Below are 24,676 nucleotides of genomic sequence, written 5' to 3'. Positions count from 1 at the left end.
CGGCTGAGGGAAGGCTGTGGAAGGCAGGTCCGCCGCCCGGCCGCCGCTGGCCTAGGCGCGCGGGGAGGGGCGGCGGGCGGACTCGCAGCCCTCTGCCTCCTCACTGCGCCAACCTGCAGGCGCGCACAGCCCCTCCCCCCTCCTCCCGACGCCCCTCCCCCTCCCCACGCCCCTGCCCCTCCCCCGTCCCCTCCCGGCGCACTCAGCCGGGGCCCGGCGTGCTGAGCGCCCGTCCGGGACCGCAGCCGCCCGCACCTCGCGCCTACGCCTAGCTCGCGGCCTCCCTCCTCCCCTCCTCTCCCTCCTCCCCTCCTTTCCTTCTCCACCTCCCTCCCCGCCCGCTTCACCCCGCCCTGCCCGCGCTCGGCTCCCCGCGCCCTGCCCGCGCCCGCTCGCTCCTCCCTCAGCCCCGGCCGGCTTCTCGCACGCCCATCCCGAGCTCGCTGCGCGCCGGCCGCCGCCTGGTCATGTCAGGATGGAGATCCGGCAGCACGAGTGGCTCTCGGCCTCCCCCCACGAGGGCTTTGAGCAGATGAGGCTGAAAAGCCGCCCCAAGGAGCCCTCGCCGAGCCTGACCCGAGTGGGCGCGAACTTCTACAGCAGCGTCAAGCAGCAGGACTACAGCGCCAGCGTCTGGCTCCGGAGGAAAGACAAGCTGGAGCACGTAAGCGCGGCTCGCTCCCCCGACCGCGGCCCTGCACCTGCCACACGCGCGCCCCGGGGCCGGGCGCGGGGACCCCGCCGGCGGCCCGTCTTGGGGCCGGGGCGTCCGGGTCCTGCGCCCGCCCGGGGCCTCTCCAGCACTTTCTTGCCGGGAGGGAGCGGGCTGTGGGGAGGGGAGGGGAGGGGAGGGGCGGGGTTGTTCCCTTCCGCACTGCCTGGCCCCGCACACCTCTACCTCCCCGGGCTTCCACTGCGGGGGGGTCATTCGCAGTGCGTTTGTGGGGTGAGCAAGAAGGGGAACTGACCCAGCGCGGCTCCAAGGGGCCGGCGTTGCACGGTAGTGGGCTTTAGAGGGGCGTTTGCTCGCGTCTTTGGGGCTATTTTACCCGGTCCAGAACTAACATTAACAAATCCGTAAAGTTGTCGCCGCTGGCGTCCAGCCTGTGTCCGCGCACAATCCATTCGAGTTTTCTGCAGCGTATCCTCTGGGATGAGCAGGTGGCGGTCCTCTCTACTTGCGCCCAGCTAGGGAGGGGTTTGCATATTGCAAGGAGAAACAGAGAAAGGAAGAGCAGGTCTCCCTGCTCCCGGGACCCGACGCTGGAGGGTGGGGGCTGGCGAGCGGAGACCCCCTCTCCCAAAGAGTGCGTGTTTCGCCGGAAACGTTATTGGCGCTGGGCCGAGCCCCTAGGGCTCGCCATTCAGGAGAGAAAAAGTCCCTGTAAAACGGCGTTTAGTGGATTCAAGGTGTCAAATCTGACCCATCAGCATCTCCTTAACCAAATGTTAACATAAAACTAAGAGAGTTATCTCGAGGGCAGCACAGCTGGCTACAGAGAAAATGCCTTTTCTTTCCTTGGAACTGCATAATCCAAATTGAGTCTGTTAATGGAATGTGGAAGTTTCCTTGTATTTGGGTCACATCACCAATTATGATAGAAAGAACTTCTGGAACTCACACATCTACCGCCGCAAGGACCTACCCCTCCCCCGTGTCCCCTGCCCCCCCCACTCCGAGCGCTTCTCTTCTCTTGGGCATTTCAGCAGCAACTAGCTTCCCAGGAGGAAGAGGGCGAAGGAGTTATTTCTCTTACCCAGTCTGAAAGGAAGGTCTTTGCCTTTTCTCTTAGGGCCTGATCAAGTCCGAAAGCGCAGGTTTAAAGATTTGAATTGGGGTGCATGCTGTCTTGTGTGTAGAGACAATTTCCTAATATCAAATGGATGCCTCAGATCCTTAAGACCATGGAAGTAACTGAAGGAGATTTCTAGGATGCAAGTTGTTTGAAAGGCAGCAGTATCTGTTTAAAAATGCAAGCTCCAGAATTAGCGAAGGAACCTGTGGTTATTAGTTTAAAGATGGGGCAAATAGCATCTTCCTGTAATTTGGCTCCTGATGTCGTTTTATTAGTGCTAGGGAGAATGGTCTACCCTTAGAATAGTGATAGAGTATGTCTTCATTTCAGTGTCACTCTGAATATGTGTTCATTTGCAGCTTGTGCTTTTAGCTGGTCTAGTTCCTTTATTTTCTTACTGAAAATCAATACTGCCACCTTTTACGACTATGTCTCCTTGAGTCACAGACATTGCACACATTATACTTAAATGGTTTCTCAATTTTAGATTTTCACTGAAAGTATTAAAGCATACAGGGTGGGCCACGGCAGCCTCACCTTTGTGGATGAGTATAGGATGCTCAGTGCCTGCTGAGGGTTAGAGACCAAGGAAAGTGAGATCTGGTTGTTTGCACATAAGGATCTACGCTTTCTTCGTCACTCAGATGCTCCAATATAGAACCTTGTACTTATTTTTTGAAAAATTACCTCTTTTGTTATTTAAATCAAAGTAACAGTATTGTTTGCTTTCTCAAATACATATCATGAAACATGTATTCTGTTCTGATGTTTTCTTGTACACTTGCTTTCAGTTAGAAAGGGGGCTTTGCTTCCAGTGAAATTTTTTTGGTGATATTCTCTTGCCCCTTTGAAACATCTACAGACATTTTAGTGAAATAATATTTATGAAAGTGCTATGAAAAATTAAATTAGCATAACAATGTAATTTTATTTTCATTCAAGCTCATCTGTCCTATGTTGTCTACACTATGATGTTTCAAGTAGTTTGATGTTAATTTCTAATTAGATATTTGAAATCTAAAAACCCATAACAAATATAACCCAGTATGTTATTGCCACACAAAGCATGAAAATGTAATGTTGACTTTATGATAGACAACATATGTGACACCTTCAGATTTAGATGTTGCAGAGATTAGGATGAGTGTATCATGTGAAATTCAAAGGTGATATATGGTAGTTTGACCCCTTTGATCTGTCTAATCAAATGGATCACTACCATTTTTATTATGTTAAAAAATGAATAATTATAATGGAGATCATATGCATGAGAACAGCCTACTATTATTTTGCTCATACTTTAAAAGCCAATCCAGTATTAAGGCCATAAATAAATTATGGCTTCAAATGGTACGAATATTCAGTCATCCCAATAACGGAGTGTGGACTCTGTCCAGACTTCAGAGGCATTGCTTAATCTGAATGTCAATAACACAATGTGTTATTGTGACAGCTAGAGAATATATTTCCACTCAATTTGCTAAAAATGAGAATAGTTTACCTCTCCTTTTCTAGTTTAAAGGCTACAGGACTAATCCCCAGATTGGACAAGAGAAAAGTGACAGAAATTGAATGATTAAGGATTGGAATACATTCAACCCATCTTTAAATTTGATTCCTGTTGTTGGTTGGTTGATACTTAAGATGAATATCCATTAAGAAATAAATGTATGTGAGGGAATTCTCCCATTCTTAAGTCATGATTAGAAAATACAAGGAAGTTATGTTTATACCATGAATTCTAGATTTTGAACTCTACTTGTAAATTTCAGGAAAAAGTAAAATTTCTGGGCCCTGTGTAGAATGTTGTCTTATTAGCTGCAAATAGTGTCTTGGTTCTTAGAATCTTTCTCCTCCTGTTCTGCCTCATAACGCCGATGGCTTTAGAAAGCATTAGGTTTGGGAAACAATGGAAGTCTTATTCTCTGTAGGATCCCATATTTACTTTAGGTATAATGTAAAAGTGAAGGTTATGATCTAACAAAGAAGAGGAGCATGGGGCCACTTTTTCACTCTAACCCACTCTGCTCTGTCAGCCCTCCCTGGGGCTGGATCACTTTGAGAGTCACCATTTAATACAGTTTGGCTATCCCAGAGGCCCGTGTAACAATTAGGCTGGTGTCCTTTGGTGGTATATGCCTTGATTGACTTTTTTTTTTTTCCACAAAGTTGCAGTGGCTACTCTATTAAGTCGCCTGGCCTGATGCCAGTTGTGTGTGTGTAGAAGTGCCTGATGCTGTTTATGGAGATGGGGATGTCTTATTTTCTCTCCTGCTTGTTCAGTTAGCTTTTGCCACAGTGTGGTTAAGAGTGGGGCTCTGGTTAGATAGGCCTGGGCAAAGGACCCACAGTCACCAGGATGTACATTCACAGTCCTCCATAAGGAGTTGCAGGTTTACTGGGTGATTCAAGGAGACAGTCCATGCCTATACTACAGTGATGCACAGTCCCCTTATGGCAGGGGCTCAGTAAGTACTACAAAAGAAATTTTTCTTCATTCTTCTCACCTGTGCAGGTTGGCAGGTGTCTTAGTTCGATCTGGTATAACAGACTGGGTGGCTTTTAAACATTTATTTCTTACAGTTCTGGAAGCTGGGAAGTCCAATATCAAGGCACAGGCAGATTTGGTGTCTGGTAGGGCCTGCTTCCTGGTTCATAGATAAACGTCTTTTTACTGAGTCCTCACGTGGTGGTGGTGGTGGTGGTGGTGGTGGTGGTGGTGGTGGGGGAGCTCTCTGAAGACTATCTTGTTCATGTGGACTCCAGCCTTATTACCTGATCACCTCCCAAAGGCCCCACCTCCAAATGCCAGCATATTGAAGATTGGGTTTCAACACGTGAATTTGGCTGGGGTGGAGGGGGGCATAAGCATCCAGACATCCAATCCATAGCAGCAGGGTAGTTTCCACATCTTAGTTGCCTGGCCTGCTGGGAGCTCCATCCTGATACTTGTTTTCATGATTGTCAAGTCAGCTGAAGGGAAGCTGGTGAATCATGTAATGCCTTTCAGTACTTCTACCCAGAAGTGGTGCATCTATTTGACTCATGATAGTTGGCCAAAGAAAGTTTCCTGGCCAAGGCTTTCTTGAAAGGGGGTGAGGAAGGGACATTCAACCAAGACCCAAAAGAAGGAGAAAGAGAACATTCATGACTAGCTCATAAGGACGACCATGAGACATAAAGCTCTTAGCACAGCATATGGCCCATGCTCAATGCTCAACACACAGTACCTATAGGTATAATTGCTGCTCAGGTGTTGCCTGGCTGAGCCTGCACTCTCCACCCAAAGAGCTTCCAGATTTCATATTTGAGATCAGCCTGCCTGAATTATAGTTCTGGACCCAGAAGTGTATGGGTCCTTTTGTCAGCAAGGCCAGCTCACCATTCCTGGCCTGTTAAGATGCCTCTTTGCCTGGCTTCCGGTCCATTTTCTGGGGGCTTCTTTCCTGGGCCAGTGGGCCTCTGTTTGTTCCCTGCCTGGCCATTCTGAGGCAGACTCTTGTTCTCACTCTCTCTGTGGGTTCTGCTAGTGGAGACCAACTCCTTGCCCTGTCCCCAACTTCTGCTTTCCTTCCTATCTTTGCACTGGTGGTGATATTTATCTGCATGGTGGCTCAGAAAGCCTATTTAAAATGGAAAGAGAAAGCAGAAGAGAGAAACTGTAAAGAGTAGAAGACAGAATCCTTAATGTTCACACTTGTAGTGAGTCCTAGTGTCTTCCTTGGTTTAGTAAGTGCCTCACTAAAAAAAAAAAAAAAAAAAAAAATTGTCTTCTCTAAGTGTGAATTTTCACACTTAAATAGAGTTTATGTTACCAGTGAATAGTAGATAAATGTCAAGTGCAAACTTGCCTCCTGGAATAAATTATTCACATGATGAGCAAAGAAGAATAAATGGATTGGAGCAAACTTGGTCACCATGGTCTAGGCTCATATTATGTAATGTTACATATGTCCCACAGAGCAGATTCGTGAAAGTAATTATACTCCACAGAGCAGATCAGTAAAACACCAAAAGACAAAGTTCAACCTAAGGGAATGCATCTTTAAAATGTACCATTAAAAATCAACCAACTAACCAACGAAACAAACAAATGAACAAGGAGGAAATATCCTTTTTTATGTTTATGTAGTTTTGGCCAGACTGGATAATTTTAGTCTGGCAAACATTTAAGAACATTAACATTTACCAGGATTATTTACTGTGACTTTAGGTAAACAGAATAGGCTGAGGCAGAATTCTCTGCCTCTCTAACCCATGCGTCAAGAAATGAAAGTCTAGATGTCTCTTGAGTGTATTCTAATGCATCTCAGTGTTGTGTCCATTATTGTATTTGTCATTACTTTAGGTGGAATATATTTATTCTACTAATGGACTGTGGGTTGACATTTCAGTTTGTTTTGAAGAAACTTTGACTTCTTTGAACTCTGTTGAGTATGGCTTATTGAGTTATTTTAACATAATCACTGTCAGTGATATATTAAATATATTTAACTTGAGAAGCTCAAGACTACTGAACCTAAGATTCCTTTTTCTTCCCTTCTTCCATGTAATAGCCACTACCCATTTCCTCTGGCTAGTTTCTCTGAAAGTTTTCACTTCTCCTCACAGATTTGTGTATCTGTCTCAGGTTTAAACCTATGTAACAGTTTCTAGTTCTTCTGTTCTGGCTCTAATGGTCAAGAAATATGATGAATCTTTTCAATTTCTGGAACAAGGCAGTAACTATATGTTATGTTCTTGTACCGAATTGACTGATAGATGGCATAGTTAGGCAGAGATAGAATTTGTGGTAAAGTAGCAATCCAGAGATGTTGCTTCAAGTGTATGTGTTGGGGACATTTAAAATTATTGATTTTCTCAAATTCATACCTACATAAATTGTGCTGTGAGAGTACAACATAAATGTTGAGTTACAGTTGAAATGCCACACAGTGGTTGTGAAGAGACAGACCTTTTTACCAAAAACGTATGTTTAAATTTTTCTCAGAAACAGAGACAAAAGAGCCCAGTTTCTAAAATCACAAATCAAACTGTTAAGCAGGGCTTATGAAGAAGAATAAAGAGCATGGCAAACTTTCCCAGGTAGACTTATATACATTGGAAAATCTCACTGATGCCTAACATATGAAGTGGGCCCAAGCTGGACTGCCTGACTGGGTATCATGGGACTGGATGTCATGGCAGTTGGGTGATAAATATGGTTTTTTATCCTCTAGAGTAGATGGTGAACCTTGTGAACATATTCTTTTTCTGAAATGAGCTATAACTGTGCTCCTGCCAATAAGTTGTTAGGGCTATTACAGGTATAACATGAGGAATTAAGTTGAGAAGATGGGAGTCATAGAAGTAAAGAAAGCACTAAGTGACACACTCATCATCAACAGATATTTATTGAGAGTGACTTTTAGGTGAAAGACACTTTGTTAGGAGATTATGAGGACTTTCATTCAACAAGCATTTATGTAATGTATACTGTGTTCCAAACAGTAGAGAGTATACAAAGACCAAAGCAAGTCTTTGCCTTCTCTCAAGATGCTTACAATTTTATAAATATAGTTATAATATGATTACAGTGTTATGAATAATACAGAAAAATGCAAAGTAGCATAAACCTCTGTCTTCAAAGGACTTATTTAGACAAGGATAAAACAGGTAATGAATCCTGTCGTATATTGATTACATATTGTAACAAAGTTAAATTTATTCCAGTAATACAAAGTTGATATAAAATTCAAAAGTCAATGTAATTTATCACATTAACAGAATGAAAGTAAACCCATATCTCAATAAATGAAGTAAAAGTGTTTGATGAAATTCTATACTTAGGCATGATAAAATTCTCAACAAACTGGAAATAAAAGGAAACTTCATTATTCTGATAAACAGTTTCTTTAAAAAGTATCATAGTTAATGGTGAAATATTTAAAAATATCTCCCTGGATAGTAAGGCATAAATGTCCATCATCATCACTTCTGTTCACCATTGTACAGGAGGTCATAACCAATGCAGTCAGGCAAGAGTAAGAATTCAAAGGAAGTAGTAAATTTGTCATTAGCAGATGACATTATTTTGTACATCTGAACAAAATAAACTACAGATAACACTTAATGAATTAATAATGTCACTGGATTTATCATAGCTACTGGATACAAAGTTACTATACAAAATTAAATTATGAAAAAACAATTCCAAAATAAAACTAAAAACTGTTACCATCTACATTAAGATAAAAATATCAAATACTTAAGGAGATTGATAAGACTTCTTTTTAATTTTCTCCCAGATTGATCTATAGAGTAGATACAATTCCAATTAAAATCCCAGCAAGTTTGTATATGTTGAAAAGTGATTCTAATTTGTATGAAAATGCAAAAGGCCAAAAATAGAGAAGACAATCTTGATGAAGAACAACTTAGTCGACTGTTTCCAGATAGCAAATCTAGATTAATTAAAGCAATGTGGTATTGGTGTAAGGATAATTGAATAGATCAATCAACAGAAACAGACCTATGTATATGTTATTATTGACAGGTTCTTGATTTATGACAAAAGTGATGGGAAGCCCGATGCTTAGGTTCTTTCACATCATGGCTATTGGAATTAATGCTGCAGTGATCATGGAGGTGCAGATATATCTTCAATATCCTGTTTTCATTTCCTTTGGGTAAATACTCAGAAGTGGGATTGCTAGATCATACGGTAGTTGCATTTTTAATTTTTTGAGGAGTTTGCATACTGTTTCCCATAGAGGCTGTATCAATTTATATTCCCACCAGTAGTGCTGTAGTGTTTCCTTTTCTCCATATGTTTACTAGCACTTGTTATTTGTTGTCTTTTTTATTATAGTCATTGTAACAGGTGTTAGGTAATATCCCATTCTGGTTTTAATCTTCATTTCCCTGATGATTAGTGATGTTGAGCATATTTTCATTTACCTGTTGGCCCTCTGTATGTCTTCTTAGGAAAAATGTCTATTCAGATATTCTGCCCATTTTTTAAAGAGTTGTTTGTTCTTTGCTGTTGAGTTGTATGAATTCTTTGGTTATTAACTCTTTATCAGATATATGGTTTGCAAATATTGTCTCCCATTTGGTAGGTTGCTTTTTCATTTTGTTTATGGTTTCCTTGCTGTGCAGAAGCTTTTTAGTTTGATGTAGTCCCACTTATTTATTTCTGCTTTTGATGCCTTTGCCTTTGATGTCAAATCCAAAACATTATCACCAAGACAGATGTCATGGAGCTTACAGCCTATGTTTTCTTCTAGAAGTTTTATGATTTCATGTCTTACATTCAAATCTTTAATCCATTTTCAATTATTTTTGTGTATAGTGGTCCAGTTTCATTCTTTTGCATGTGGCTGGCCAATTTCCCTAACACCATTTATTGAAGAGACTGTACTTTCCCCAGTGTACAGTCTTGGCTTCTTTGTCTTAAATTAACTGACCTCATATGCATGGGTTTATTTCTGGGCTCTCTATTCTGTTCTGTTGATCTATGTGTCCGTTTTTATGCCAACACCATACTGTTTTGGTTAGTATAGCTTTGTAAAATAGTTTGAAATCAGGGAGTGTGCTCTTTCTTTCTCAGATTGTTTTGGCTATTTGGGGGTCTTCTGTGGTTCCTTATGCATTTTAGGATTCTTCTCTTTGAAAAATGCTATTGAAGTTTTGATAGTGATTGCTTTGAATCTGTAGATATCTTTGGGTTGAGTGGACATTTTAACAATGTTAATTCTTCCAATCTCTGAGCATGGAATAGATTTCCATTTACTTGTGTCTTCTTCAATTTATTTCAACAGTGTCTTATAGTTTTCAGTGTATAGGTGTTTCACCTCCTTGGTTAAATATATTCCTAGGTATTTTATTCTTTTGGCTGTGATTATAAATGAGATTGTTCTCTTAATTTCTCTTTCTGTTAGCTCATTGTTACTGTATATAAACACAACAGATTTTTTTTTTTTGTTGATTTTGTACCCTGCAACTTAACTGTATTTGTTTATTTCTAACAGTTTTCTGGTGGAGTCCTTGTAGTTTTCTATATATAATATCATGTCATCTGCAGATAGAGACAATTTTACTTTTTCCTTTCCAATTTAGATGCCTTTTATTTCTTCTTCCTGCCTAATTGCTGTGGCTAGGACTTCCAATACTGTTTTGAATAAAAGAGCTGAGAGTGGCCATCCTTGTTTTTGTTCCTGTTCCTGCTCCTAGAAGAAAGAGCAATTCTAATTTTATTTATTTTGGTTCTCTACCTTTTTTCTTGGTGAGTCTGCCTAAAGGTTTGTCTATTTTGTTTATCTTTTCAAAAAAACCATCTCTTAGTTTCTTTGATCTTTTCTATTGTCTTTTCAGTGTCTATTTCATTTGTTTCCATTCTGTTATTTGTTATCTCCTTTCTTCTATTAACTTTGGATTCAGTTCCTTTTCTAGTTCCTTGAGGAGTAAAGTTAGGTTGTTTATTTGAGATCTTTCTTCTCTCTTAATGTAGGCATTTACTGTTATGAACTTCCTTCTAAAACTGCTTTTGCTGCATCACATAAGCTTTGATATGTTGTATTTCCTTTTCATGTGTCTCAATATAGTTTGATTTCCTTTTATCAAAAAAATTTTATTTTATATTGGAGCATAGTTGATTAACAATGTTGTGTTAGTTTCAAGTGTATAGCAAAGTGATTCAGTTATACATGTATCTATTCTTTTTCAAATTCTTTTCCCATTTAGGTTATTACAGAATACTGACTGAGCAGTGTTTCCTGTGCTATACAGTAGGTCCTTGTTGGTTATCTATTTTAAATATAGTAGTGAGTACATGTCAATCCCGAACTCCCAATCTATCCTTCCCCCCCCACCAACCTTCCTCCCTGGTAACCATAACTTCCTTCTCTAAGTCTGTGAGTCTGTTTCTGTTTTGAACTTTTGTAAAGTTCATTTGTATCATTTTTTTTTTTTAGATCCTGCATATAAGCGATGTCATATGATATTTGTCTTTCTCTGTCTGACTTGCTTCACTTAGTATGATAATCTCCAGGTCCGTCCATGTTGCTGCAGATGGCATTATTTCATTCTTTTTAAAGGCTGAGTAGTATTCCATTGTGTATATGTACCACATCTTCATCCATTCACCTTTCGATGGCTATTGTAAACAGCACTGCAATGAATATTGGGATGCATGTATCCTTTTAACGCATGTTTTTCTCTGGATGTATGCCCAGGAGTGGTATTGCTGGATCATATGGTAGCTCTACTTTTAGTTTTTTAAGGAACCTCCATACTGTTCTCCATAGTGGTTGTACCAATTTACATTGACACCAACAGTGTAGGAGGGTTCCTTTTACTCCACACCTCTTCAACATTTATTGTTTGTAGACTTTTGGATGATGGCCATTCTAACTGGTGTGAGGTGATATCTCATTGTAGTTTTGATTTGAATTTCTCCAGTAATTAGTGATGTTGAGCATCTTTTTGTGTGCCTCTTGGCTGTCTGTATGTCTTCTTTGGAGAAATACCTATTTAGGTCTTCTGCCCATTATTTTATTTTATTTTATTTTTTTGAGCCACATGAGCTGTTTGTAAATTCTGGAGACTAATCCACTATTAGTTGCATCTTTTGCAAAATATTTTCTCCCCTTCTGTGGTTTGTCTTTCGTTTTGTCTGTGGTTTCCTTTGCTTTGCAAAAGCTTTTGCATTTAATTAGGTTCCATTTGTTTATTTTTGTTTTTATTTCTGTTACTCTAGGGAGTGGATTGAAGAAGATATTGCTGCGATTTATGTCAAAGAGGGTTTTATGTTTTCCTTTAAGAGTTTTATAGTATCCGGTGTTACTTTTAGGTCTGTAATCCATTTGGAGTTTATTTTGTGTATGGTGTTAAAGAATGTTCTAATTTCATTTTTTCACATGTGGCTTTCCAGTTTTCACAGCATCATTTATTGAAGAGACTGTTTTCCCTCAATTATATAGTCTTGCCTCCTTTATTGTAGATTAATTGGCCATAGGTGCCTGAGTTTATTTTTGGGCTTTCTATCCTGTTACATTGATCTGTATTTCTGTTCTTATGCCAGTATAATACTACTTTGATGACTGTAGCTTTGTAGTGTAGTCTGAAGTCAGGGAGCCTGATTCCACCAGCTCCATTTTTCTTTCCCAAGATTGCTTTGGCTATCCATGGTCTTTTGTGTCTCTGTACAAATTTAAGATTTTATGTTTTAGTTCTGTGAAAAATGCCATTGGTAATTTGATAGGGATTGCATTGCATCTGTACATTGCTTTGGGTAGTATAGTCATTTTGACAATATTGATTCTTCCAATCCAAGAACATGGTATATCTCTCCATTTGTGTCATCTTCCTTTCATCAGTGTCTTATAGTTTTCGGAGTATGGGTCGTTTGTCTCCTTAGCTAAGTTTATTCCTAGGTATTTTATTCTTTTTGATGTGATGGTAAATGGGATTGTTTCCTTAATTTCTCTTTCTGATCTTTCATTGTTGGTGTATAGAAATGCTACAGATATCCAGCAACTTTATCGAATTCATTGATGAACTCTAATTGTTTTCTGGTGGCATCATCAGGATTTTCTATGTACAGTATCATGTCATCTGTAAATAGTGACAGTGTTACTTCTTCTTTTTCAATTTGGGTTTCTTTTATTTCTTTTTTTGAAAAATTTTATTTATTTTTTAAATTGTTTTGTAAAAATTTTATTTATTTATTTTTGAATTTTATTTATTTATTTCTTTATTTTTTGTGGTACGCGGGCCTCTCACTATTGTGGCCTCTCCCATCGTGGAGCACAGGCTCCGGACGCGCAGGCTCAGTGGCCATGGCTCACGGGCCTAGCCGCTCCACAGCATGTGGGATCTTCCCGGACCGGGACACGAACCTGTGTCCCCTGTATCAGCAGGCGGACTCTCCACCATTGCACCACCAGGGAAGTCCCTTTATTTTATTTTTATATGGCCGGTTCTTATTAGCTATCTATTTTATACAAATCACTGTATATATGTCAATCCCGTTCTCCCAATTCATCCCACGACCACCCCTCCCCAACCCCGCTTTCCCCCCTTGAGTCCATGTTTTTCTTCTACGTCTGTGTCTCTATTTCTGCCTTGCAAAGCAGTTCATCTCTACCATTTTTCAAGATTCCACATATGCGTTAATATACGATATTTGTATTTCCCTTTCTGACTTACTTCACTCTGTATGACAGTCTCCAGGTCCATCCACCTCACTACAAATAACTCTATTTTGTTTCTTTTTATGGCTGAGTAATATTGCATTGTATATATGTACCACATCTTCTTTATCCATTTGTGTGTCGATGGGCATTTAGGTTGCTTCCATGACCTGGCTATTGTAAATAGTGCTGCAGTGAACATTGGGGTGCATCTGTCTTTTTGAATTATGGTTTTCTCTGAGTATATGCCTAGTAGTGAGATTGCTGGGTCATATGGTAATTCTATTTTTAGTTTTTTAAGGAACCTCCGTACTGTTCTCCATAGTGGCTGTATCAACTTACATTCCCACCAACGGTTCAAGAGGGTTCCCTTTTCTGCATACCCTCTCCAGCATTTGTTGTTTGTAGATTTTCTGATTATGCACATTCTAACTGGTGTGAGGTGATACCTCATTGCAGTTTTGACTTGCATTTCTCTAATAATTAGTGATGTTGAGCATCTTTTCATGTGCCTCTTGGCCATCTGTATGTCTGCTTTGGAGAAATGTCTACTTAGGTCTTCCACCCATTTTTGGATTGGATTGTTTGTTTTTTTGATATTGAGCTACATAAGCTGTTTATGTATTTTGGAGATCCATTGTCTGTTGATTCGTTTGCAAATATTTTCTCCCATTTTGAGGGTTGTCTTTTCATCTTGTTTATAGCTTCCTTTGCTGTGCAAAAACTTTTAAGTTTCATTAAGTCCCATTTGTTTATTTTTGTTTTTATTTCCATTACTCTAGGAGGTGGATCAAAAAGATCTTGCTATGTTATGTCAAAGAGTGTTCTTCCTATGTTTTCTTCTAAGAGTTTTATAGTGCTCGGTCTTACATTAAGGTTTGTAATCCATTTTGAGTTTATTTTTGTGTATGGTGTTAGGGAGTGTTCTAATTTCATTCTTTTCCGTTTAGTTGTCCAGTTTTCCCAGCACCACTTATTGAAGAGACTGTCTTTTCTCCATGGTATATCCTTGTCTCCTTTATCATAGATTAGATGACCATAGGTGTGTGGGTTTATCTCTGGGCTTTCTATCATGTTCCATTGATCTACGTTTCTGTTTTTGTGCCAGTAACATATTGTCTTGATTACTGTAGCTTTGTAGTATAGTCCAAAGTCAGGGAGTCTGATTCCTGCAGGTCTGTTTTTTTCCCTTCAAGATTGCTTTGGCTATTCAGTGTCTTTTGTGTCTCCATACAAGTTTTAAGATTTCTTCTTCTAGTTCTGTAAAAGCTGCCATTAGTAATTTGATAGGGATTGCATTGAATCTGTACATTGCCTTGGGCAGTATAGTCATTTTCACAATATTGATTCTTCCAATCCAAGAACATGGTATATCTCTCCATCTGTTTGTTTCATCTTTAATTTCTTTCAGCATTGTCTTATAGTTTGCTGCATACAGGTCTCTTATCTCCCTAGGTAGATTTATTCCTAGGTATTTTATTCTTTTTGTTGCAGTGGTAAATGGAAGTGTTCTCTTTCAGAATTTTCATCATTAGTGTATAGGAATGCAAGAGATTTCTGTGCATTAATTTTGCATCCTGCAACTTTACCAGATTCATTGATTAGCTCTAGTAGTTTTCTGGTGGCATCTTTAGGATTCTCTATGTATAGTATCATGTCATCTGCAAATAGTGACAGTTTTACTTCTTCTTTTCCAGTCGTGTTCTTTTAATTTCTTTTTCTTCTCTGATTGCCATGGCTAGGTCTTCCAAAACTATGTTGAATAATAGTGGTGAGAATGGACATCCTTGTCTTGTTCCTCATCTTAGAGGAAATGCTTCCAGTTTTTTTTTTTTTTTTTTCCGGTACGCGGGCCTCTCATTGTTGTGGCCCCTCCCATTCTGGAGCAGAGGCTCCAGATGTGCAGGCTCAGCAGCCATGGCTCACAGGCCCAGCTGCTCCGCGGAATGTGGGATCTTCCCAGACCGGGGCACGAACCCGTGTCCCCTGCATAGGCAGGTGGACTCTCAACCACTGCACCACGAGGGAAGCCCGATGCTTTCAGTTTTTCACCATTGAGAACGATGTTTGTTGTGGGTTTGTTATATATGGCCTTTATTATGTTGAGGTAGGTTCCCTCTGTGCCCACTTTCTGGAGAGTTTTTTTTATCATAAATGGGTGTTGAACTTTGTCAAAAGCTTTTTCTGCATCTACTGAGATGATCATATGGTTTTTCTTCTTCAATTTGTTAAAATAGTGTATCAGCTTGATTGATTTGCATATATTGAAGAATCCTTGTATCCCTGGGATAAATCCCACTTGTTCTTGGTGTGTGATCTTTTTAATGTGTTGTTGGATTCTGTTTGCTAGTATTTTGTTGAGGACTTTGGCAACTATATTCATTAGTGATACTGGTCTGTAATTTTCTTTTTCTGTAGTATCTTTGTCTGGTTTGGGTATCAGAGTGAAGGTGGCCTCATAGAATGAGTTTGGGAGTGTACCTTCCTGTGCAAGTTTTTGGAAGAGGTTGAGAAGGATTGGTGTTAGCCCTTCTCTAAATGTTTGATAGAATTCACCTGTGGTTACTGTGATGTTGGACAGATATTTGATTCTTAGTAAAGATTCCTTATACTTAGTTAAAAAAATTTTTTTACTGTAAATACACAAGTTAAGATGATGGCTTTCTTTTATAGTCAGTAAAGAGGAACTATGTCTTTTATATTTGTCTTGGAAAATACTTCTCATTAATGTTCATAAAATACTATATTCCTGGAAAAGAAAAAAAAAGAATTCACCTGTGAAGCCATCTAGTCCTTGACTTTTGTTTGTTGGAAGATTTTTAATTACAGTTTTATTACTTGTGATTAGTCTGTTCATATTACCTATTTCTTCCTGGTTCAGTTTTGGAAGGTTTTACCTTACTATGAATTTGTACATTTCTTCCAGCTTGTCCATTTTATCAGCATATATTTGCTTGTAGTAGTTTCTTATGATCCTGTGTGTTTCTGTGGTGTCTGTTGTGACTTCTCCTTTTTCATTTCTAATTTTATTGATTTGAGTCATCTCCCTCTTTTTCTTTTTTTTATTTTAAACATCTTTATTGGAGTATAACTGTTTTACAATAGTGTGTTCGTTTTTCCTTTACAACAAAGTGAATCAGTTATACATATACATATGTTCCCATATCTCTTCCCTCTTGCATCACCCTCTCTCCCACCCTCCCTATCCCACCCCTCTAGGTGGTCACAAAGCACAGAGGTGATCTCCCTGTGCTATGTGGCAGCTTCCCACTAGCTATCTAATTTACATTTGGTAGTGTATATATGTCCCTGCCACTCTCCCACTTCATCACAGCCCACCCTTCCCCCTCCCCATATCCTCAAGTGCATGCTGTAGTAAGTCTGTGTTTTATTCCTATCCTACCACTAGTCTCTTCATGACATTATTTTCCCTTAGAGTCCATATATATGTGTTAGCAAACTGTATTTGTTTTTCTCCTTCTGACTTACTTCACTCTGTATGACAGACTCCAGGTCCATCCACCTCATTATAAATAACTCAGTTTCATTTCTTTTTATGGCTGAGTAATATTCCATTCTATATATGTGCCACATCTTCTTTATCCATTCATCTGTTGATGGGCACTTAGGTTGCTTCCATGTCCTGGCTATTGTAAATAGAGCTGCAATGAACATTTTGGTACATGACTCTTTTTGAATTATGGTTTTCTCAGGGTATATGACCAGTAGTGGGATTGCTGGGTCGTATGGTAGTTCTATTTGTAGTTTTTTAAGGAACCTCCATACTGTTCTACATAGTGGCTGTATCAACTTACATTCCCACCAGCAGTGCAAGAGGGTTCCCTTTTCTCCACACCCTCTCCAGCATTTATTGTTTCTAGAGTTTTTGATGCTGGCCAATCTGACCGGTGTGAGATGATATCTCATTGTAGTTTGGATTTGCATTTCTCTAATGATTAATGATGTTGAGCATTCTTTCATGTGTTTGTTGGCAATCTGTATATCTTCTTTGGAGAAAAGTCTATTTAGTCCTTCTGCCCATTTCTGGATTGGGTTGTTTGTTTTTTTGTTATTGAGCTGCCTGAGTTGCTTATAAATTTTGGATATTAATCGTTTGTCAGTTGCTTCATTTGCAAATATTTTCTCCCATTCTGAGGGTTGTCTTTTGGTCTTGTTTATAGTATCTTTTGCTGTGACAATCTTTTAAGTTTTATTAGGTCCCATTTGTTTATTTTTGTTTTGATTTCCATTTCTCTAGGAGATGGGTCAAAAAGGATCTTGCTGTGATTTATGTCATAGAGTGTTCTGCCTATGTTTTCCTCTAAGAGTTTGATAGTGTCTGGCCTTACATTTAGGTCTTTATCCCATTTTGAGTTTATTTTTGTGTGTGGTGTTAGGGAGTGTTCTATTTTCATACTTTTACAGGTAGCTGTCCAATTTTCCCAGCACCACTTATTGAAGAGGCTGTCTTTTCTCCACTGTATATCCTTCCCTCCTTTATCAAAGATAAGGTGACCATATGTGTGTGGGTTTATCTCTGGGCTCTCTATCCTGTTCCATTGATCTATATTTCTGTTTTTGTGCCAGTACCATACTGTCTTGATTACTGTAGCCTTGTAGTAGAGTCTGAAGTCAGGGAGCCTGATTCCTCCAGCTCCATTTTTCGTTCTCAAGATTGCTTTGGCTATTCGGGGTCTTTTGTGTTTCCATACAAATTGTGAAATGTTTTGTTCTAGTTCTGTAAAAAATGCCAGTGGTAATTTGATAGGGAGAGCATTGAATCTGTAGATTGCTTTGGGTAGTAGAGTCATTTTCACAATGTTGATTCTTCCAATCCAAGAACATGGTATATTTCTCCACCTATTTGTATCATCTTTAATTTCTTTCATCAGGATCTTATAGTTTTCTGCATACAAGTCTTTTGTCTCCTTAGGTAGGTTTATTCCTAGATATTTTATTCTTTTTGTTGCAGTGGTAAATGGGAGTGTTTTCTTAATTTCACTCTCAGATTTTTCATCATTAGTGTATAAGAATGCCAGAGATTTCTGTGCATTAATTTTGTATCCTGCTACTTTACCAAATTCATTGATTAGTTCTAGTAGTTTTCTGGTAGCATCCTTAGTATTCTCTATGTATAGTATCATGTCATCTGCAAACAGTGACAGCTTTACTTCTTCTTTTCCTATTAGGATTCCTTTTATTTCTTTATTTTCTCTGATTGCTGTGGCTAGAACTTCCAAAACTAGGTTGAATAAGAGTGGTGAGAGTGGGCAACCTTGTCTTGTTCCTGATCTTAGTGGAAATGGTTTCAGTTTTTCACCATTGAGAACAATGCTGGCTGTGGGTTTGTCATATATGGCCTTTATTATGTTGAGGAAAGTTCCCTCTATGCCTACTTTCTGCAGGGTTTTTATCATAAATGGGTGTTGAATTTTGTCAAAAGCTTTCTCTGCATCTATTGAGATGATCATATGGTTTTTCTCCTTCAGTTTGTTGATATGGTGTATCACGTTGATTGATTTGCGTATATTGAAGAATCCTTGCATCCTGGATCATGGATCCAGGAATGGATCCATGAATGATCCATCATGGATCCTGGATCATCATCATTCACTTGATCATGGTGTATGATCCTTTTAATGTGCTATTGGATTCTGTTTGCTAGTATTTTGTTGAGGATTTTTGCATCTATGTTCATCAGTGATATTGGCCTGTAGTTTTCTTTCTTTGTGATGTCTTTGTCTGGTTTTGTTATGAGGGTGATGGTGGCCTCATAGAATGAGTTTGGGAGTGTTCCTCCCTCTGCTATCTTTTGGAAGAGTTTGAGAAGGATAGGTGTTAGCTCTTCTCTAAATGTTTGATAGAATTCACCTGTGAAGCCATCTGGTCCTGGGCTTTTGTTTGTTGGAAGATTTTTAATCACAGTTTCAATTACAGTGCTTGTGATTGGTCTGTTCATATTTTCTATTTCTTCCTGGTTCAGTCTTGGCAGGTTGTGCATTTCTAAGAATTTGTCCATTTCTTCCAGGTTGTCCATTTTATTGGCATACAGTTGCTTGTAGTAATCTCTAATAATCTTTTGTATTTCTGCAGTGTCAGTTGTTACATCTCCTTTTTCATTTCTAATTCTATTGATTTGAGTCTTCTCCTTTTTTTTTCTTGATGAGTCTGGCTAATGGTTTATCAATTTTATTTATCTTCTCAGTGAACCAGCTTTTACTTTTATTGATCTTTGCTATTGTTTCCTTCATTTCTTTTTCATTTATTTCTGATCTGATCTTTATGATTTCTTTCCTTCTGCTAAATATGGGGTTTTTTTGTTCTTCCTTCTCTAATTGCTTTAGGTGCAAAGTTAGGTTGTTTATTCGAGATGTTTCCCGTTTCTTAAGGTATGATTGTATTGCTATAAACTTCCCTCTTAGAACTGCTTTTGCAGTATCCCATAGGTTTTGGGTCATCGTGTCTCCATTTTCATATGTTTCTAAGTACTTTTTGATTTCCTCTTTGATTTCTTCAGTGATCACTTCGTTATTAAGTAGTGTATTGTTTAGCCTTCATGTGTTTATATTTTTTACAGATCTTTTCCAGTAATTGATATCTAGTCTCATAGCGTAGTGGACAGAAAAGATACTTGATACGATTTCAATTTTCTTAAATTTGTCAAGGCTAGATTTGTGACCCAAGATATGATCTACCCTGGAGAATGTTCCATGAGCACTTGAGAAAAATGTGTATTCTGTTGTTTTTGGATGGAATGTCCTATAAATATCAAGTAAATCCATCTTGTGTAATGTATCATTTAAAGCTTGTGTTTCCTTATTTATTTTCATTTTGGATGATCTGTCCATTGGTGACAGTGGGGTGTTAAAGTCCCCTACTATGATTGTGTTACTGTCGATTTCCGCTTTTATGGCTGTTAGTATTTGCCTTATGTATTGAGGTGCTCCTATGCTGGGTGCGTAAATATTTACAATTGTTATATCTTCTTCATGGATCGATCCCTTGATCATTATGTAGTGTCCTTCTTTGTCTCTTGTAATAGTTTTTATTTTAAAGTCTATTTTGTCTGATATGAGAATTGCTACTCCAGCTTTCTTCTGATTTTCATTTGCATGGAGTATCTTTTTCCATCCCCTCACTTTCAGTCTGTAATTGTTCCTAGGTCTGAAGTGGGTCTCTTGTAGACAGCATATATATGGGTCCTGTTTTTGTATCCATTCAGCCAGTCTGTGTCTTTTGGTGGGAGCATTTATTCCATTTACATTTAAGGTAATTATCGATATGTGTGTTCCTATTACCATTTACTTAATTGTTTCAGGTTGTTCTTGTAGGTCTTTTCCTTCTCTTGTGTTTCTTGCTTAGAGAAGTTGCTTTAGCATTTGTTTTAAAGCTGGTTTGGTGGTGCTGAACTCTCTCAGCTTTTGCTTGTCTATAAAGGTTTTAATTTTTCCATCAAATCTGAATGAGATCCTTGCTGGGTAGAGTAATCTTGGTTGTAGGTTTTTTTCCTTCATCAGTTTAAATATGTCCTGCCACTCCCTTCTCGCTTGTAGAGTTTCTGCTGAAAGATCAGATGTTAACCGTATGGGGATTCTTTTGTATGTTATTTTTCCATTGCTGCTTTTACTATGTTTTCTTTGTATTTAATTTTTGACAGTTTGATTATTACGTGTCTTGGCGTGTTTATCCTTGGGTTTATCCTGTATGGGACTCTCTGTGCTTCCTGCACTTGATTAACTATTTCCTTTCCTATATTAGTGAAGTTTTCAACTATAATCTCTTCAAATATTTTCTCAGTCCCTTTCTTTTTGTCTTCTTCTTCTGTGACCCCTATAATTCGATTGTTGGTGCGTTTAATGTTGTCCCAGAGGTCTCTGAGACTGTCCTCAGTTCTTTTCATTCTTTTTTCTTTCTTCTGCTCTGCAGTAGTTATTTCCACTATTTTATCTTCCAGGTCACTTATCCGTCCTTCTGCCTCAGTTATTCTGCTATTGATGCCATCTAGAGTATTTTTCATCTCATTTATTGTGTTGCTCATCGTTACTTGCTTCCTCTTTATTTCTTCTAGGTCCTTGTTAACTGTTTCTTGCAATTTGTCTATTCTATTTCCAAGATTTGGAAATAGAATACTATCATTATTCTGAATTGTTTTTCAGGTAGAGTGGCTATTACCTCTTCATTTGTTAGGTCTGGTGTGTTTTTATCTTGCTCCTTCATCTGCTGTGTGTTTTTCTTTCTTCTCATTTTGCTTATCTTACTGTGTTTGGGGTCTCCTTTTTGCAGGCTGCAGTTCGTAGTTCCCTTTGTTTTTGGTGGCTGTCCCCAGTGGCTGAGGTTGGTTCAGTGGGTTGAGCAGGTTTCCTGGTTTGGGGGACTATTGCCTATGTTCTGCTGGATGAGGCTGTATCTTGTCTTTCTGGTGGGCAGGTCCATGTCTGGTGGTGTGTATGGGGATGTTGGTAGCCTTATTATGATTTTAGGCAGCCTGTCTATTAATGGATGGAGCTGTAGACCTGTCTTGCTCTTTGTTGGGCATAGGGTGTCCAGCACTGTTCGTTGCCGGTCCTTGAGTGAAGCTGGGTCTTGGTGTTGAGATGGAGATTTCTGGGAGATTTTCGCCGTTTGATATTATGTGGAGCTGGGAGGTCTCTTGTGGACCAGTGTCCTGAGGTTGGTTCTCCCATCTCAGAGAAACAGCCTTGACACCTGGCTGGAGTGCCAAGAGCCTTTAATCCACACTGCTCTCAAAATAAAAGGGAGAAAAAAATAGAAAGGAAAGAAAGGAAGGAAGGAAGGAGGAAGAGAGGGAAGGTAGGAAGGGAGGGAGGAAGAAAGGAAGGGAGGAAGGAAGGAAGGAAGGGTGGAAGGAAGGGAGGAATGAAGGAAGGAGGGAAGTAGGAAAGAAAGGAGGGAAGAAAGGAAGAAAGAAAGGGAGAAGACAAAATAAAGTAGGGTAAAATATAGTTATTAAAATAAAAAAAATTGTTAAGAAGAAAAATTTTTATTAAAGAAAAAAAAACCAAAAAAAAAAAATACACGGGTCGGTCTAACCCTAGGACAAATGGTGAAAACGAAGCTATACAAACAAAATCTCACACAGCAGCACAGAGATACACACTCACAAAAAGAAAAAAAGGGGAAAATAATAGTATATCTTGCTCCCAAAGTCCACCTCCTCAACTTGGGATATTTTGCTGTGTATTCAGGTTTTCCACAGATGCAGGGCACTTCAAGTTGACTGTGGCGCTTTAACCTGCTGCTTCTGAGGCTGCTGGGAGAGATCTCCTCCTCTCTTTGTTCGCCCAGCTCCTGGGGTTCAGCTTTGGACTTGGCCCCGCCTCTGCGCGTAGGTCGTCCGAGGGCGTCTGCCCTTCGCTCAGACAGGACGGGGTTAAAGGAACAGCTGATTCGTGGTCTCTGGCTCACTCAGGCGGTGGGGGAGGGAGGGGCATGTATGCGAGGTGAGCCTGTGACGTCAGGGGCCGGCGTGACGCTGCACCGGCCCGAGTCGCACCGTACAGTGCGTTTTGCCGGGGAAGCTGTCCCTGGATCCCGGGACCCCGTCAGTGGCGGGCTGCACAGTCTCCCGGGAGGGGCGGTGTGGAGAGTAACCTGTGCTCGCACACAGGCCTCTTGGTGGCGGCAGTAGCAACCCTAGCGTCCCACACCCGTCTCTGTTGTCCGTGCTGACAGCCGAGGCTCGCGCCCGTTTCTGGAGCTCCTTTAAGTGGAGTGCTTAAACCCCTCTCCTCGCGCACCAGGAGGCAAAGAGGGAAGAAGAGGTCTCTTGCCTTTTCGGCAGCTCCAGACTTCAACTGGACTCCCTCCCAGCTAGCTGTGGTACACTAACCCCTTCAGGCTGTTTTCACTCTGCCAACTCCAGACCTTTCCCTGGGTTCCAACTGAAGCCCGAGGCTCAGCTCCCAGCCCCGCCTGCCCCAGTGGGTGAGCAGACAAGCCTCTCCGGGCTGCTGAGTGCTGGTCGGCACTGATCCTCTGCGTAATCTCTCCACTTTGCCCTCCGCACCCTGTTGCTCTGCTCTCCTCCGCGCCTCCGAAGCTTCCCCCTCCGCCACCCGCTGTCTGTGCCTGTGAAGGTGCTCCTAGTGTGTGGGAACCTTTCCTCCTTCACGGCTCCCTCCCACTGGTGCAGGTCCCGTCCCTATTCTTTGTCTCTGTTTATTCTTTTTTCTTTTGCCCTACCCAGGTACATGGGGAGTTTCTTGCCTTTTGGGAGGTCTGAGGTCTTCTGCCAGAGTTTGGTGGGTGTTCTATAGGAGCAGTTCCACGTGTAGATGTATTTCTGATGTATCTGTGAGGAGGAAGGTGATCCCCGCGTCTTACTCTTCCACCATCTTCTCCTGTCCTTCCCTTGTTCCTTTTAATAATCTTTCTGTGTCTTTAATTTTTGTCAGTTTGATTACTGTGTGTCTTGATGTGTTCCTCCTTGTGTCTGTCCTACCTGGGACTCTCTGTGCCTCCTGAACTTAGGTGACTGGTTCCTTTCCCGTGTTAGGGAAGTTTTCAGCTATTATTTCTTCAAATATTTTCTCAGGTCCTTTATCTCTCTTCTCCTTCTGGGACCCCTATAATGTGAATGTTGGTGCATTTAATATTGTCCTAGAGGTCTCTTAGACTGTCCCCATTTCTTTTTTTTAAAACATCTTTATTGGAGTATAATTGTTTTACAATGGTGTGTTAGTTTCTGCTTTACAACAAAGTGAATCAGTTATACATTTACATATGTTCCCATATCTCTTCCCTCTTACATCTCCCTCCCTCCGACCCTCCTTATCCTACCCTCTAGGTGGTCACAAATCACCTAGCTGATCTCCCTGTGCCATACGGCTGCTTCCCACTAGCTATCCACCCTATGTTTGGTAGTATATATATGTTCATGCCACTCTCTCACTTCGTCAGAGCTTATCCTTCCCCCTCCCTGTATCCTCAAGACCATGCTCTAGTAGGTCTGTGTTTTATTACCGTCCTACCCCTAGTCTCTTCATGACATTTTTTTTTCTTAGATTTCATATATATGTGTTAGCATACTGTATTTGTTCTTCTCCTTCTGACTTACTTCACTCTGTATGACAGACTCCAGGTCCATCCACCTCACTACAAATAACTCAGTTTCATTTCTTTTTATGGCTGAGCAATAATCCATTCTATATATGTGCCACATCTTCTTTATCCATTCATCTGTTGATGGACACTTAGGTTGCTTCCATGTCCTGGCTATTGTAAGTAGAGCTGCAATGAACATTTTGGTACATGACTCTTTTTGAATTATGGTTTTCTCAGGGTATATGCCCAGTTGTGGGATTGCAGGATCGTATGGTAGTTCTACTTGTAGTTTTTTAAGGAACCTCCATACTGTTCTCCATAGTGGCTGTATCAATTTACATTCCCACCAGCAGTGCAAGAGTGTTCCCTTTTCTCCACACCCTCTCCACCATTTATTGTTTTTAGATTTTTTGATGATGGCCATTCTGACTGGTGTGAGATGATATCTCATTGTAGTTTTGATTTGCATTTCTCTAATGATTAATGATGTTGAGCATTCCTTCATGTGTTTGTTGGCAATCTGTGTATCTTCTTTGGAGAAATGTCTGTTTAGATCTTCTGCCCATTTCTGGATTGGGTTGTTTGTTTTTTTTTGTTATTGAGCTGCCTGAGTTGCTTATAAATTTTGGATATTAATCCTTT

General features: G+C 40.1%; 1 protein-coding gene across 2 annotated transcripts in view; it reads left to right on the top strand.

Moving 5' to 3' along the window:
• The first annotated feature begins 204 nt into the window (after positions 1-204).
• The window catches only part of PLD5 (phospholipase D family member 5), a 497,278-nt gene continuing 472,806 nt past the window's right edge, over positions 205-24,676 (top strand). Inside the window, exon 1 of one of the 2 annotated variants that reach the window (XM_067044238.1) lies at positions 205-664. In XM_067044238.1, coding sequence (XP_066900339.1) covers positions 476-664 — 189 coding nt within the window. In that variant the 5' untranslated portion in view covers positions 205-475. The remainder of the gene's footprint in view (positions 665-24,676) is intronic. The other variant, XM_067006473.1, reaches the window with a different exon arrangement.

The sequence above is a fragment of the Kogia breviceps genome, chromosome 1 (genome assembly GCF_026419965.1).
Source record: "Kogia breviceps isolate mKogBre1 chromosome 1, mKogBre1 haplotype 1, whole genome shotgun sequence".
Lineage (NCBI taxonomy): Eukaryota > Metazoa > Chordata > Mammalia > Artiodactyla > Physeteridae > Kogia > Kogia breviceps.
The sequence above is the reverse complement of the archived record's forward strand: the minus strand, read 5'-3'. Positions and strand labels throughout refer to the sequence as shown.